This window comes from Balaenoptera borealis (genome assembly GCF_965194805.1).
Source record: "Balaenoptera borealis genome assembly, chromosome: 20".
Classification (NCBI taxonomy): Eukaryota; Metazoa; Chordata; class Mammalia; order Artiodactyla; family Balaenopteridae; genus Balaenoptera; species Balaenoptera borealis.
Genome location: NC_138879.1, coordinates 46,192,898 through 46,209,025, shown reverse-complemented (window position 1 = coordinate 46,209,025; position 16,128 = coordinate 46,192,898). Strand labels below are relative to the sequence as shown.

Sequence of the window (16,128 nt, the reverse complement as noted above, 5' to 3'; positions counted from 1 at the left end):
TTAAGCAGTAACGATTCATTTGGTGGTTCTCGGGCACACACCCTTTGTGATAGTGTACCAGTGGGTTCTGGGTTCAAAGAGAGCCCACTTTAATTCCAGTCTCTTATATCCATGGCCTTGCACCTTGCTTTTGTCAAATGTTACACTTGCTTTTTTCTTCTTCTGAGTTAAAAAAAGGCAGGGGGGATGATTGTTTAAACTCAAAACGGAACCTTTTATAATCATTTACCTTTGGCTTTAGCAGCACTATACATCCTAAGATTAAAGGTACCATGTATCACCTGGCTTTTTTGTGCCACTAAGGTTTGTTGCTTTCCATTTTATTTTCCCATTTTTTCTGGAGAAACCTTGGGAAGACTGTGGAATGTGGCTGCTAAGCAGACCTTTGCACTGTAGATAATAAGCCTCAGGAAATCCTGCCAGATAGCTCAAAGCATTGACTTCCTGGTTCAGGACTAGAATGCGATGGTGGAGTAGCTAGGGGTGTGACCCAGGCCTGGGAGAATTTAGCCGCAAAGAGAAGAGGAGACTAAGAGTGATTCTCATTGTCCTGATGTTGGAAGGAAAAAAAAATCACATTGTCACCAGAAAGATTCCCAAACTAGTGTTTACCTGAGCTTGTACATAGCAGTCAACCTGAAAATGATATGTGGGTTCACCAGGATCACAAGGCCAGAATTGTTACCTTGTATACCACTTACAGCCTTTAATCGTACGCTCTGAAATTACACAGGCTTGTAAACCACATTTAGGAAGCTTTTTCTCCTGCATGGTTTTAACCTCTGGTGTTAGCTAAGCAACACAGATCTTTCAATAAGCATTTATCCTGTAAGAATACCTACCTTGCCTACATTCATTAGTACTTTAAGACCTCTGATTTGGATTTTTATGTCTCTAGATCTGTGCTGTCCAGTATAATAGCCACTACTCACATTGTAACTACTTAAATAAATAAAAATTAAATAAAATTAAAATTTCAGTTCCTCAGCCACAGCTAGCCACATTTCAAGTACTCTAGCTACATGTGGCTTGTGGCTTCCCTGTTGGGCAGTACACTTACAGAACATTTCCATCATTGCAGAAGGATCAGGTGGACAAGTGCTGCTCTCCATCTTATTTCCTTTGTTTGGTTCTCCCTGACTACTCCTTTGGAAAGCCCATAAAACAGGAACTGGAGCTGCATGGAAATGTCATTTGAGTCTTACCCTAGAGAGAGAAGGCGACAACTTCAGATTCTCCTGACCCAGAGTGTGGGAAATCAGATGTCTAATCTTATCTCTCTTTCACTTTGTCCTAAACGTTCCCAGAAATCATAAAGAATGCTTATTAATGTGGGTGCTCAGTAATTTATCCTCGGTAAACTGCATCTGTCTTTGGTAATAGTCCTGCCTGAATCGTATCTGACTAACAGAAAATTTTCATTTATGGAAGATAAAATGTGGTAAGAAGAGCTATAGAAACTAGTTTTCATTCTACTTGGTAAATTTGATATTATGAATTCCCCTACACCCTCTGTCTGAATGAGCTTGGACAGTAAGAAAATTGCTGCCCACTTCAGAATACTGTTGCTCAAGTAATCTAGTGTCATTTCTATCTCAGTTGCTGTTTGAAGGAATCTGTATCATTTTGTATCTGAGAATATAAAAAGTTAGTGTTTCAAAACGGTATTAAACCAAAGTGGAACCCAGATTGTTTATGACATGCTCATCCCAAGTAATTCTCAAGATATATTACAGCCAGTTTATTTAGCCTATTTATAAGTTCTTTGAGTATTATGTTATATTTTAAGTAATAAATTTTTAAATAAAAACTATAACCTTGGTTTCCAAATTGCATTTGGTATATATGTCAAGTTATAAAGTAATAGAGTTTTATGGTATTATTTTATAATTTTTCTTCATACCCCCAACACCTTGAAATGTCTGGTACATAGCGGCACTCAATAAATAATTTTTTAATGGAATGAGTATCTATTAAAATAAGTAACTATACTTTAATGGAGAAAATTTCATGAGACTCAAGATAAACTAGATAAAAATACTAGGTGTGCCTAATTCAGGCCTCTTTCCTGTCATGTGAAAAAGCTACTTCTTAATGTAAAAAAGCATTCTGACCTGAATACAAGCAGAAAATGTGATGTTTGGTTCCTGCATATCATTGTCACTTGTCTAAAGGTTAACTGGTGTCTGGTCACAAGCTCATAGATCACACTCTTTTGGACCTTTGGTATCTTCTGTAGTTACTTAATTTCTCGATTTGTCACTAAGCTATAAATCCTTCATGTTTATACTCAAATTATACTTGCTGCTAGGACCTAGCTAAGCATTCACTTAAGGAAAAAAAAAAAACTACTCTAAAAATAACTCGCTCAACCTTGGGAAGCCATTTTCAAAACAGGTTTTCCTTGTACTCACCTCATCTAGTCAACAAAAACAGTGGTGGAGCAGTCTTCCTCCCTCCAGGGCCTGGCTTGATAGCTGTTCAGGAGTTCAGGCCCAAGGTTACAATGTGCCTAAGCTGTTGGCAATCTTGATTTGAATCTCCTGAACTCTGGAATCACTAGTGGATGAGTAACACAGGCCAGCAAGTGCAGTGCAGAGCCTTAGATACAGCCCAGCTAGGGAATGGCCTTTGTTAGCCCTGCAGTGACTCCAGCAGCAGTGGGAGTTCAGTATTCCCCATGTTGTTTTTAATGCATTTTTCATAATGTCCCCCACCCTGCCCTGCCAAAATCACTTTCCATTGTGTCAGAGCACCCACCACAGATTCATATTCAACATTTGTTTTACATGACAATACATTCATATGTATTGTTTCACTTTAAATATTTTAAATTTTTATGATAATCCTGTGAAGCTTAGGTTTCATTACCTATATTTTAAGATGAAGAAATTAAGGCTGTGAGAGGTTAAATAACTTGTCAAAAGGAATTGAAATGCTGAAGGAGATCGAATCCAGATCTTTTGATATAGTATAACTGCTCAACTGCTCAAGTGGTAGTTGTTATTGTGTTTTAGGCACTGTTGTACACATTTTTTTTTGGTGTGTTATCTAATTTAACCTTCAAAACAGTCCAATAAAGAAAGTGGTTTTATCCGAGTTTTACAGATGAGGAAACTGGAGCACAACGCAATTAAATAATTTGCCTAAAATTATACAGTTAATGCAGAATCCAGATTCCAAAGCCCCTCTGACTCCAGAGCCTATGCTCTTAACCATACTTCGCTGTTCCACCTCCTACATCTGGTGTTCTTTCTACTATACCATGCTGCTTTTCTAGATACATTGGAAGGGGGAGGGTGTAGGAGCCTTTGGGAGACTGGATGGAGGGGAAAATGGTTTATGGCAGCCTTAAGGAGAGAAAGTGGCAGAGTTCTAAGGTAGATTATAGTTGTCCAGAGAAGTGGTGTGATAGAGACACAATTGGGAGTCCATGGCTTCCCATCCCAACCTGTTCCATTAACTTAAAGCTAGTTTCCTCCCTGGGACAGGGTGTGATTTAAATAATATTTTAATATACCATACTAGAGCTACCCTTTTTTTGGTTGTTGACATTCCGCTTCACTCTGCATTTCAGCAGTGCTGTTTCAGTGCACAGCCACCAAGCACTGTTTTATTTATTTAAGTTGTAATGTGTCTGTTTTGTCTCTCTAACTTGATTACAAGCCATTAACAATTACTTTTCCCTTTTAGACTATTGAGTATGTTCTTATTTAATAAATCTATGTAAACCTCAGGATTAGAATTGAGCAAATCACATATTCAGAGGTCTTCAGTAACTAGGAGTAGTTCTTGGCATTAGAAATCATTCTGAGTTGAATTGGGTGCTGTGAACTTGGGCTGAGACCTGCCAATCGCAAGTCAGCGATCACCTGGACTTTTTTAGACAGTGGCCATGTGCAAGACAGCAGTAAAGGAAGCTCAGTCAATAAGTTCTCTATGTTTAATACATAGAGACCTAACTAACACCTGTTTAAAACAGCTCCTGGGCACATATGTTGGGTTACTAGTAATATGATAGAAATTTCTGCACTTATGTCAGAACTTAGAGCTTAGGGACTTATCCTTTGTAGTGAAAGAGTTAATAAACAGCTGCTTCCTAAAGTAACAGGAAGTAACTTATGGACTATTTCTTGTCTTGCAGTAGCACTTGTACCATGGGCTTAGTCCTGCCTCTCTGGAGTGACACCCTAATTCATTTGGATGGTGATGGGTAAGAGCTTTCCCTTTTTTATTCTCCAACAGAAAGCCAAGGGGTGGGGTTCCATCTTAGTGCCCATTCATTCAGCTGAATGGGAGGCCCATTGTGCCCAACTGAACTGTCATGTCAGCAGCTCAGTGAGTCCTTTTAAACTCCTGTTTTGTAAAGTAGAGTAAAATTACAACTTGCCAGAGCCTCTCACTTCTACTCCTTTAGACCGACTATGGTAAGAATCCAAACAAAGAAGAACTAGTTTGTTGGCTCACTCTTTAATCTGAGCATGTGGGACTGTTGCAGTGCTCTCCCAGAGGATGATATGTTCTGTTTCAAATAACCTCTTGCTGCCTCTGCCAGCTGTCAGCCTACAGTATAACCCATTCCTGTGCCAGTTCTTTCCAGCGACCCCCCCCCACCCCCACCTACTGGTGTTTTTAGAATGTGTCCTCAAGAGACGCAAGATGTTTGCTCCAGTTTATAAAACCAGGGTCAGGTTTGCTAAGAACCCACAAGACTTCCAAATAGAAACATACAGCAGAACAGTTTGTCCATAGCTACAGCTGGGAAGCAGTATGTAATTCCCTGACTCCAATGTGGGAGTCCATTCATTTTGCTTGGTAGATAAAATCAGACAATTCGTTGAAGCTTTTCAGTCAAGTCCCATACTCCAGTTAACTTCTACACAAAGTGCCTGATGATACCTTCTACTGAGCCAGCAATTGCTAGCCTGGGAAACAGCCTTGAAAACTCACAACTGAAATAACCTACTCTCATTTATGGATTTTTGTCTCATTCTGTTTTCCTTAGCGGGTTCAGCGTATCAACAGATAACAGAGTTCACATATTCAAACCTGTGTCTGTGCAGGCAATGTGGTAAGAGGACTTTTAATATCTCTGTGAAAGTTTTTTTAACGTTATTGGAACAATATTTTGTGAGAAGTAGTATTTGAAATGATACAGTTCTTTACGAGAATGCTCTGTCATCTGTTTGTGTGTATAGGATTTTGTGTGATCTGTCTGTGTGGCCATCATAGTTAAAGATGACTTAGAAGTTCAGTTTTCAAATTATCACAATGGAAGGCCTTCAGTGTTGGTGAACAAGTGAAACTCAGAGGTGCTCTTAGACTCTGGAAGACACTTAATGGATCAAATAGCCAGTTGGAACTGAGTTTTATGGGGACACATTGACTGAGTTAGTAGCAGTCTAGAGCCGAGTCTAGAACATTCATGACTATGCATTAACTTCCCCTTTCTTCAGGTAATCAGGGATATCACTGATGGAGTTATATTATACATCGATAAGTTTCCATCTAATTGCTGGCAACTGTTTGTGAGACTATTTATATAATGCAAATAAAGCCTAGAAAAAACATTGTAGTTGTTAATAACCATCAGCTGGTGTACTGACACTTTTGGGTTACTTACTATATATGTCAGACATTGAGCCTAGTGCTTTACATGGAATACATCTAATCATCACACCAACTCCCTAAAATAGTATTATTAGCTCCTTCTTATGGGTGAGAAAACCAAAGTTTGGAGAGGTTATATAACTGGCCTAAGAGTATCTCTTACATTTAGACAGAATAGATTCTTATTCTCTTGTTCTAGATTATCTAGAAAAATGATCCAGTATAAGCAGGGAATGATGTGACTCTTAAGATTCAGAGTCATCCCCCAGTCAGCGATTTGAATTTCAGTTCCTCATTCAGTTGCCTGTTCTATAGTGGAAGTCCCCATGAGTAGAATGGGCAGAATGCAAGCCAAACAAGAAATAAAGGAGCCTGAAAAAGACTCCAGGGAGATAACTTACCCCTGAATAACAGGATTGATAGGCTTGAAGTGGGTGCGGTCCTAAAAGAGAGTCAACTGAACAATTAAATCTTATTTCATGCAGTAATTGAGGTAGGGCAGAGTTTCAGGTTATGTGTTTAGACCAATTTTTAGATTTAGGGCATATTTCACAGATAAATTTCTCATAGAAAACTTATGACCTCTTTTGACTAAGGGTCCATTAAAAGCAACTGACCTATACCAGGTAAAACCCATAAGTCCCATAAATGCAGTGTTTTCAGTTATATTTTGGGGAGGAGTACAAAGCAGTCTTAATTCTTAAGGATTCAAGTAATTCAAGCTTTGATGTTCTAAAGTAGACTGACTAGTCCTAGCTCTGTTGGCTTATTGCAGAATAAACTTTTTTTGGTGTACCGCATGAGGAGTAGTGAACTGAAAGTCACAAAAAAAAGAAAAGAAAAAGATGATGTATGGATCAAAGCAGCATTTAGACCAGGTGTTTCCTTCACAGGAAAGTAGTTACTGCAACCTCGCTCTCTTGTATGCAGCTGAAGTATGAGCTGGTTATGCCTTGAGTGTGTTTTAGGACACTTGCACCAGACACTTGTGGCATATGCTTTTAAAGCATGTGTTTCCTGGATGAAGAAAACATGCATCGAATATCCTGTACATTGCATTAAGCTGGCTTTTACCTCTGAATCTGTGTAAGAAACTGAAATTTGCTGAGAATTCTGAGAATTTGGCTTACTTTAAGTAAAAGGAGGCATTTTAAAAGATTCTGCAACTTTGTTCTTACGGGAAAATCTGTTTCCCTACTAAAAATGGACTGGCATGTTTTTCTCATGAAATTGGTCATGATTTTATTTTTTAATTTACGTTATACGGGGTTGACAAGGACTCAAGGAACAGCATTGTCATAGACTTACTTGTGGGAAAATAAACTGGAACAACCTTTCTGGAGAATGATTTGCCAGCTTTCTATACCATTTTGTATATCCTTGGACATAGTAATTCTACTTCTAAGAATTTATCCTAAGGTAATAATCAAGGGTGTGTGCAAATTTTTAACTATAAGAATGTTTGTCAGTGTTCTAATAGTAGCAAAAAATGGAAAGCAATTTAAATGGCTAAAATAATAGGAATCAGTTAAATTATGGTGCATCCATGTTTCTAAATATTATGCAACCATTAAAAATTATCTAGTTGAAGAATATTTATTGACCTGGAAAGATGTTGATGACAAGGTGTATAGTAAAAGAACAAGTTAAATGGTATGCAGAATATGACCATCTTTATTTTAGATCTCTGCAGAGACCAACAGTGGTTATTTCTGGGCAGTCAGATTATAGGATATTTCTGCCGTTTACCTGAGGTCCCTAAATTTTCTAAAATGAGCGTGATCACATTTGTTATGAAAGAAAAAAAACAATAAAAAGGCATTTTTAAGAAAAAGATGGGAATAGATTGGCCACAGAGTTCTCGCATACTATCCTTTTCCCTTAGGAGAGAGACATTAGTTTATAGCTAATAAGACATTTCATTCAACAAATTTTAACTGTGCTCCAACTTTGAACTAGAAGGCATTCTTTTTTGTTTTTTTTTTAAAGAAGGCCTTCTTTTAGGCACTTGAGACAAATCAGTAAACAAAAACATAGAAAGATGCCTGCTCTTGTATAACTCTTCCTGGCATTTCTGGCTTTAGTTCTCCCAAGTATATCACCAAAAAGGTACTTTTCAGTTTTGTTTACCCTTCTTGAGTTCCTGAGTTCAGAGTCAGAGATTTAATTAGTCTCAGTATAACCAGAGCTGTTCTTAGAAAGTAGCTCAAGTGTATGAATAAATGGTTTAAAAAGACTAGGAGACTAAGGTAGCAAGAATGACAGATGTCATTAGATCAGTACATCCTGGACATTAAAGGACTTGTCCTCAAGGCTTAGGAACATCTGTCTATGTGATCGTTGTGGAACCTCTAAGAGTCATAGGGAATACATGCCCTGACGTGACTCTGTGCCAAGAGAAACAAATGTTTGTGTAGTAAATGAAGTAGATCTTTAGTTCTCTAGCGACAGTAGCCACAGCGTGGTTCCAACTACAGGATTGTGAGCTCCATAGGTACTCAGACCTGTTTTTCACTGGTAGCTTGTCAGTTCTCCTGCTCCCCTCTAACCCCTGCCTTAATAATGCATCATATCTTTCAGCAAGAAATGTCTAGTTGATTGCTATGAAGAGATAATGTAGTATGATCAGAATCAGAGAATCTTGAATTCCAAGGAAAAGATTCTCCAGAGGCCCAACTCTATAGGATTTAAAAATTGGAAGAGTTTGGGGAGCACATGGATTATTGGCCTTTTGGTATCCCCACAGTTCTCCAGTGCTCATTTCCCAGCATATCTTTCAGGTCTGCATTACAGAGTCTACACAAGGCTTGTGAAGTCGCCAGAATGCATAACTACTACCCTGGCAGCCTGTTTCTCACCTGGGTGAGTTATTATGAGAGCCATATCAACTCAGATCAATCCTCAGTCAATGAATGGAATGCTATGCAGGATGTGCAGTCCCACCGGCCTGACTCTCCAGCTCTTTTCACAGACATGTAAGTCATCTTGCTGAGGATCATGGAAGTCCTCTCTGTTGTGTTCTCGGGGGTCAGAACCAGCATGTTCCTCCCTAATCTCTCCTCTTAGGGAATTAACCTTACCAGTGATATTAGTCATTGTCTGCACTACACATCTGCCACGCAAAGAAACCTGTCCTTTCTGTTGTGTGCAAAGGCCTGAGGAGTTTCACTCCTGGGCACAGTGGAGTCTCCATAGTTAAGAACTGCAATACCATAAAACCCCATTAATTCAGATTCCACTAATTTGAAATTTGAGTTTAAAGGAGTTAGGCTGAAGTCCGACTTTCCATTATCTTAAAAGAAGCATTTCCTAAGCAAATTAATGACATAGAGAAGCTTTTAGAGGGATGTTGCTAATACTCAAGAAAACAAGATGTTTCCAGTCAATTTAGAATACCTACGTTGTTATGCTAATTTTTAACTGATTTCTGTTCAAATTTTTTAAAATATATATTGTAATTTCTGTCTTACTCAGCCCCACATTTGCCTTGTTAGGTCTGTAACATTTTTATTAAATCTCCCTGCTGTACTGCAAATTGGATAGCCTAAGGTGGAGCTGATGTTTATTGCCTTTTTAGGTCTATGTGTTGAAACTTATGTGACTATTTTGGAAATTTTTTCACACTTAGTTCCTGCTTTGGAAATTAATCAGGATGTTTATTTTGCTCTGAATTGATCTTTCTGCACTTCCAAGGTGTTCTACATCTGGGAAAGAAGAGTAGCTACTTGCTAAATGGTCCTACAAACCTTCACCTTCAGATTCCTAAAGTGATACCAAAACAATTCATGATTCTTTTTTTAAAGGCTTAATTTAGATAATAAATGCTTTTTACTAGAAAAGGTGAAATTTCCAAGAATTGTGTGAATGGAACAGTCAAAAAAAAACAGTGAAAGCTTTTTTGTATAGGGTATTATTGGTACAAGGACCAGTTAGTACTGGTAGCTTTAGTCCTTTCAAGATTGCACAGTAACTGGGGCTTCCCTGGTGGCGCAGCGGTTCGGAATATGCCTGCCAGTGCAGGGGACACGGGTTCAAGCCCTGGTCCGGGAAGATCCCACGTGCCGTGGAGCAACTAAGCCCATTCGCCACAACTACTGAGCCTGCGCTCTAGAGCCCGTGAGCCACAACTACTGAAGCCTGCGCGCCTAGAGCCCGTGAAAAGCCATCGCAATGAGAAGCCCGCACACTGCAACGAAGAGTAGCCCCCAATCACGCAACTAGAGAAAGCCCGCGCGCAGCAACGAAGACCCAGCGCAGCAATAAATAAATAAATAAACAAATAAATAAATAAGATTCCACAGTAACTAAAAAGATAAGGATAGTATGTATGGCTTTCAGAATCGTGGGCAGTGTTATTGATTTCATGCTTTATGACTGGTTGATGGGTATTGGAGAAATGGATGTCTCATCTGGTTCATAAATGGACATTTTGAATCAGACTTTTCATTTTTCCTGATTTTATTAGAGAGGATTTGGAAATTACAGCACAAAAAGGAAAGAAAATGAAATTGCCCATAATCTCTCTCTATCCCTGAGCAAAAAAAATAATAATAATAATGTAAAATGTAGTCCCCGGCACATGGTAAAGGCTCATTAAATGTTAATTCTTACTAGGTACAATATAACCACAATTTAAGATATATTTAATAAACAAATGTCTATCTGTCTATAGAAAAAGAGACTGAGAGTTGTAGGTGAGAGTATTAATACTGACAGGGGGATTTTCAGTGATTTTTATTTTCTTTGTGTATATATGTATTTTCCAGATTTTTCTCTAGTGAAATCAAGGGAGAAAGTATGTTTGTGTTGTAATGCCTTTTCCATTCCCTCTTCTTCCCTAAGTTGACTAGAAAAGCCTAAAAAATAATGCTGAGGATACAGAGGAGAATGTATGCCAAAATGGACTTAAGTGCTCTACTGTGAATAAAGTTTATATTTTGAAATCCAAGGAAGGTAGAGCAGGGAACATAGGTGTATGGTGCCTCCAGTGTACGTCAGATGTTATGCCAGGCGCTTCATACATGGTATCTCATTTAATTCTCATAAAAACCTCATGAGGCAGATAGTATTACTGTTTGCATTTTATAGAAAAGGAAACAGAGGTTCAGCAAAGGGAAGGTATTTGTTCAAGGTCATACCACTAGTAAGTAGCAGGGCTGGGATTAAAACCCAGGTATGTCTGCTCCCAAACCACTCTGGCCCAACAAGTGTGAAAGATTGGGAGAAAGTCTGCTAAACTAGGGAATCGAACCGATGCACACAGGTGCTAAAATTTGTTTTTTACCAATATTTATTTTTAGTACAAGACTGAAATGTATAACTTTCTACCATTAGCTATGTCTAGGAAAAATGGTGGGGAGCATGGTTAAGAATGTTAATCCTAGTCAAGACAGGGATGCTTTGGCCGATTGACAGGGAATTGGCAGAGGCGTTAGCTATACTCTGCAGGGTTCGTGAGAAACTAAGAGTCCAAGTAGTGGGGAGCCCCAAGGTTGTGGGGTCAGAGCATCCATCTTTGGAGATTACACTGAAGCTATTTTTGCAGCCAGTGATAAGGCCGTAGGCAGCAAGGGCAGGCAGGATGCCTGAAGGCTTAGTCCATTTCCATCTCCAAATAAGGAAGTGTACAGGGCAGATACCTCTCTCAAGTAGGTAGGAGGGAAAGATGAGACAGAAAGTGCTCTCTGTTAGCCTCACTCAAATTCTGCATAATATGAAATAGTGCTTTTAGAGAGAAGCATCTAGTTATGTTGAACCAGTATCTTTCCAGTAATTGGAGAATCAGCTTCCTAGTTTGATTTCATAGTAAAGTTCCAAGGGAAATTTTTGTTTTTAAGAGAGTCAGAAGACTAAGGGAAGCAACATAATCTTGCAGGTAGAGTGTTAGGCTGGACGGAGAGTTCTGGGTCTCCTGCCAGTGAAAGTGACGGTTGGCATGTCATTTAACCTTTTAGCTGTTTATTTCCTTTATCTGTAAAAGGGGGATAATAATTTCACAGAGATATTGGTGAGAGCTTTTGTGAAAAAGAAAACATTTTGGATGGAGTACTCCAGGTAGCTAATTCTTAAAATCCATTTTGGAAGAGAATTTGCTTCATTGAAGAAGGCAGAAATCACTCTTCTCTCTTTCGCATTTTTCTAGAACTGTAGCAATAAATGGTCAGCATTGGGTGGCATTTTTAAGCTACAGAAGACCCAGTTCCATAGTAGGTCACACCACTGGTCTTCCCAGCTTGGTATTCTAGCTCAGCAAGTGGTACTCAGGGGTACTTGATGGGAAATGGTCCTCCATTAAAGTATTACACTCAGTATAGCCTATTTGTCTTGTACTCCTTCTTGGATCTGTATATGTGAATATATTTATGGGCTTTTAGACATGTACAATCTCTTCAAGTAATAATTTGTACATGTTTATATTCTGTACATTCTGAAAAGAAACTTTTTAAAGTATAATTTTCTTTCTCCCATGCCTCCAGAATATAAATTTAAGGGTAACAAAGGGAAGGCCTGCCAGTTTGGAAACATAATCAGATGGCACATTCATTAACTTGGTCAAATTCCTGCCTAAGAAAAATCACCATCTCTCTCTTCTCAGACCAACTGAACGTGAGCGAACAGAAAGGCTAATTAAAACCAAATTAAGGGAGATTATGATGCAGAAGGATTTGGAGAATATCACATCCAAAGAGGTAAGAGACCTTGAGTCCCCATTGTTCCAAGGCTAGAGGTAGAATAATAATAGGAGTGGGGCTAGAAATGGTGAGTGATTGAAAGTCCAGAGGGACTTTTCAGAGATTAGTACAAAGTGTCATCTCTGTTTCAGATACGAACTGAATTGGAAATGCAAATGGTGTGCAACTTGCGAGAATTCAAGGAATTTATAGATAATGAAATGATAGTGATCCTTGGTCAGATGGATAGCCCTACACAGATATTTGAGCACGTGTTCTTGGTAAGTCTTAGGGCCACTTTAAAGCGGTGTGCTGGGGCTAGTCCATACCAACTCATGGGGGTGGGGGCGATTATCAAATTTTATCATATTTAGAAAAACTGTAACTTACATTAAAAACAAAGGTCATAAATACTCAAACCTCATCACTTCCTATATTTTACTACATTTTACTATTATCTGTGCTGTTAAGGTTATTTACATCTGTTGTATGGTGGAAATGTTATATAATGGTGTGCTTCTGCTCATCTCTTCCCAATTCCTCAGTGACATCAATTGACTATGGTGGGAAAATTTACACCGAGGAAATTGGCAAATGCTACAGATCAGGCCTTTCTTACCCATGGGTTGTTAAAGATCTCATCTGTCCTATATAATAGAGCCACAAAGCAGACCAGTCCACAGTAGTTTTATACAGTGTATCCAAAAAGAATGATCCTTTTTGAGGCCACTCTTTTAAATCTGCTAAATGGGTCTAAGATCTGATATATCTGAACAGAGCAGAAAACTACTTATATACAAAGACTATTGGACTTTTAAGACATTTGGAACCTTGTAGCTACATTTTTAGTCCCTCAATTACTTTTTTTTTTTTTTAATTTTATTTATTTATTTATTTATTTATTTATTCATTTATTTATGGCTGTGTTGGGTCTTTGTTTCTGTGCGAGGGCTTTCTCTAGTTGCGGCAAGTGGGGGCCACTCTTCATCGCGGTGCGCGGGCCTCTCACCATCGCGGCCTCTCTTGTTGTGGAGCACAGGCTCCAGACGCGCAGGCTCAGCAATTGTGGCTCACGGGCCTAGTCGCTCCGCGGCATGTGGGATCTTCCCAGACCAGGGCTCGAACCCGTGTCCCCTGCATTGGCAGGCAGATTCTCAACCACTGCGCCACCAGGGAAGCCCCTCAATTACTTTTTGATTACCAAATCTTCAGTGACTTAAAATTGTTCTTCATGGTACCTGAACATTCAGTGGCTTGTAATTAGCCCAAGGAGATCTCTCTGACAGATGGATTAGGAAAGCTTATAAAATCCTAAGACCTATTTATCTCCCAAATGTTAAAGAGTTCTAGTTTTCATCTGTACATGGTAATGGGAACAAGGATAACAAGGATAATTGAAGTCAGTGGGGAACACCAAAACCTCACTTTTATTTCCAATTCCCACATACTTTGACTAAAAATGCTAACAAGGAACTAAATCGATTGGTTTGAATTTCACTTCCTTTCTCTGGTAAGGACATTTGTGAAGTGATTAGAAGCTGGGAAACAGGAGAGAAGAGGAATAAATATGCACAGGAACTGACTAAACTGCATCATCTCACCCTGAATATAAGAGTTTATTTCACCAAGCAGTCAGACTTCATGCCATTGAAGGCTTGTGCCCTGAATTAACTTGTTGACACTTTGGAGTATGTATGCTTGTCAAGTGATTCATGGTGGTGTTTAGCTATGAAATTACTCATGAAAAGCTGTGAGCTGGGAGGGGAACTTCTTTTCTTTACTTTAACTTGACCAATGTGTGTTGCCATTTCTCGATGTAGATCATACGGCAAAACTGTCATTGACCTTTCCATTTGTATAGCACCTGGCTTTGTTGTCTTTTGTGTGTAATTCCATGAGGGTTCACATATTCCCTGCTCTTGTATCCTTGGAAATAATTTTTGTGTTGTGCATAGAAAACTTATGAGTCACTCATTCAAATGGACCCTGCCCCCAACTGTCTCCATGTAACAGGACTAATTTTTATGAAGGGCAAGTGCCTGTAGCCAAAAATAACTCGTTTGAAAGTGACCAAAGCTATAAACTTGCAAGTTGCTTTCCCATTGAGCTTAGATCTTAATACCTCAAAGGACGTAGACATGACGAATATCAAGTTCAGTCACTATCTAACTGTTTAATTTCAGACATGCTTCCCTGTGTCTCTCATGCCACCCACTCAAAAACTACCTTCTCCTTACCCCTTCCTCAAATGGTACTATTTTAGGACATATAAATTTTAATAGTACTCTGAGCAGAAAGAACAATCCAGTTCTCCCCAAATTAGTCACTAATCAACTAGAAATGCATTTGAGTATTTGTATCACTAAATTCATCCTATTATTTCATGATTATTGGTGTAGTCTTCTGTCTTGGGTTTTTCTCTTATTACAAAAATAATTCATGTTCATTATAGAAAATTTAGACAACTTCAGAAGACAATAAATGACATTTAATCAACACCAAGAGAGATAAGCACTATTATCTTTCATTATATAATATTGCCTTCTAGTTCTTTTTTACTTTTTTAATATGTATCTATATACATATTTTTGAAAAAAGGAAAATGTATTCAGCTTCAGATATAATTCTGTTTTCTCGAGAATGGACATGTTCTTTGCATTGTGAATATTTTTCTCATTTGGGAAAAAAACTTTCAAACTGGAGAATCCTGAAATTTAACTCTTATCCAACAAAATAAGTACATGAACAGGTTGTCTAAACATCTTATTGTATTTCTTCCGTGATGGCTTCTTCCCTTTGTTTATACCACCATATCCTGTGTCCAGACCCCTATCTCTTCTCCAGTGAGTCTGTGCTCTGCTGGCTTTCCCAGCAGTTGACACAGAAAAAGAGGTTTTATCCAAACTGTAAGTGGTGTTGTTAATTTTCTGCAAAGTCATTTCATCTGTGCGTAGCTGCCATGCCTGGAGCGCAAGCAGATTGTGTGAAGGGATGCAGCAGGATTTCTCCCCTCCCTTTGGAAGAATGCTTGGCTTAGTAGTGCACTGCACAGAGATGTTTATTTGGAAAGGTGTCCAGCTGATATGGAGAAGAAAAGTATAGAGCGTAGTTTAAAGAAAGTCTGCAGTCAGAAGCCAGGATTGATTGGTTGGAAGCCAGGGTATTTCCAGAAAAAGCAGTTCTTCCACACCCTTAAGAGTGTACTACTTCTCTGAGCTGGAAGCCTTTGCCAACCAAATCTCGTATCAGCAGCTCTCCTGGAGGCTGTCCGGTTTGGCTGAGAAAATGCTAGATGTGAACAGAGAGCCTTTGCAGAAAGGCAGGCAGCATTCTTAGTTAAACTAGGGAAACACAGTAATATTGGACAGGCAACCAGTAATGTTGTTTGTGAATGAGAAAGAAGTCAGAATTTTACTGCTGATTGTTATCTTTTTCAAGATTTGACATTACAAATCCTTTTAAAATAGAGTTTTGGTTTCAAAGAAAAATTAAGTCTCATATTCATGATTTTTGCCCCTCAACTGGAGATGTGTAGCATAAACTTTTTAGAAGAAAAAGTTATCGATCCTGTGCCTGGCTGCCACAGTAAAGTGACTCACAGCATTGAGGCTGTAGGTATGGTATGATAAAGATTTGGACAGGGATACCAATCCTTGAAGATTATGTCGAGTTGTATGATCTTCGCAGAACCCCCAGTACAGTCGTCCTTCTTTGCCATAAATGTGCTCTCCTCTTCTATTTTGCTTGGAACTTTTGGACCCCAACAAGGTTCTTTCCTAAGGATAACATTTTTTTTTTTTTTTTTACTTCAGGCAGTTTTAGTTTTCATCCCAATTTGGAACTTACA

The 16,128-nt window shown here is 38.7% G+C and overlaps 1 protein-coding gene across 16 annotated transcripts in view; it reads left to right on the top strand.

Moving 5' to 3' along the window:
• SSH2 (slingshot protein phosphatase 2) overlaps window positions 1-16,128 on the top strand; it is a 246,257-nt gene that overhangs the window by 197,088 nt on the left and 33,041 nt on the right. For 7 of the 16 annotated variants that reach the window (XM_082371839.1, XM_082371833.1, XM_082371831.1 and 4 more), the window contains 5 exons: window positions 4,145-4,213; window positions 5,006-5,071; window positions 8,391-8,585; window positions 12,206-12,299; window positions 12,434-12,562. In XM_082371839.1, the coding sequence (XP_082227965.1) occupies window positions 4,145-4,213; window positions 5,006-5,071; window positions 8,391-8,585; window positions 12,206-12,299; window positions 12,434-12,562 (553 nt within the window). The other 9 variants (XM_082371840.1, XM_082371843.1, XM_082371834.1 and 6 more) reach the window with 7 other exon arrangements.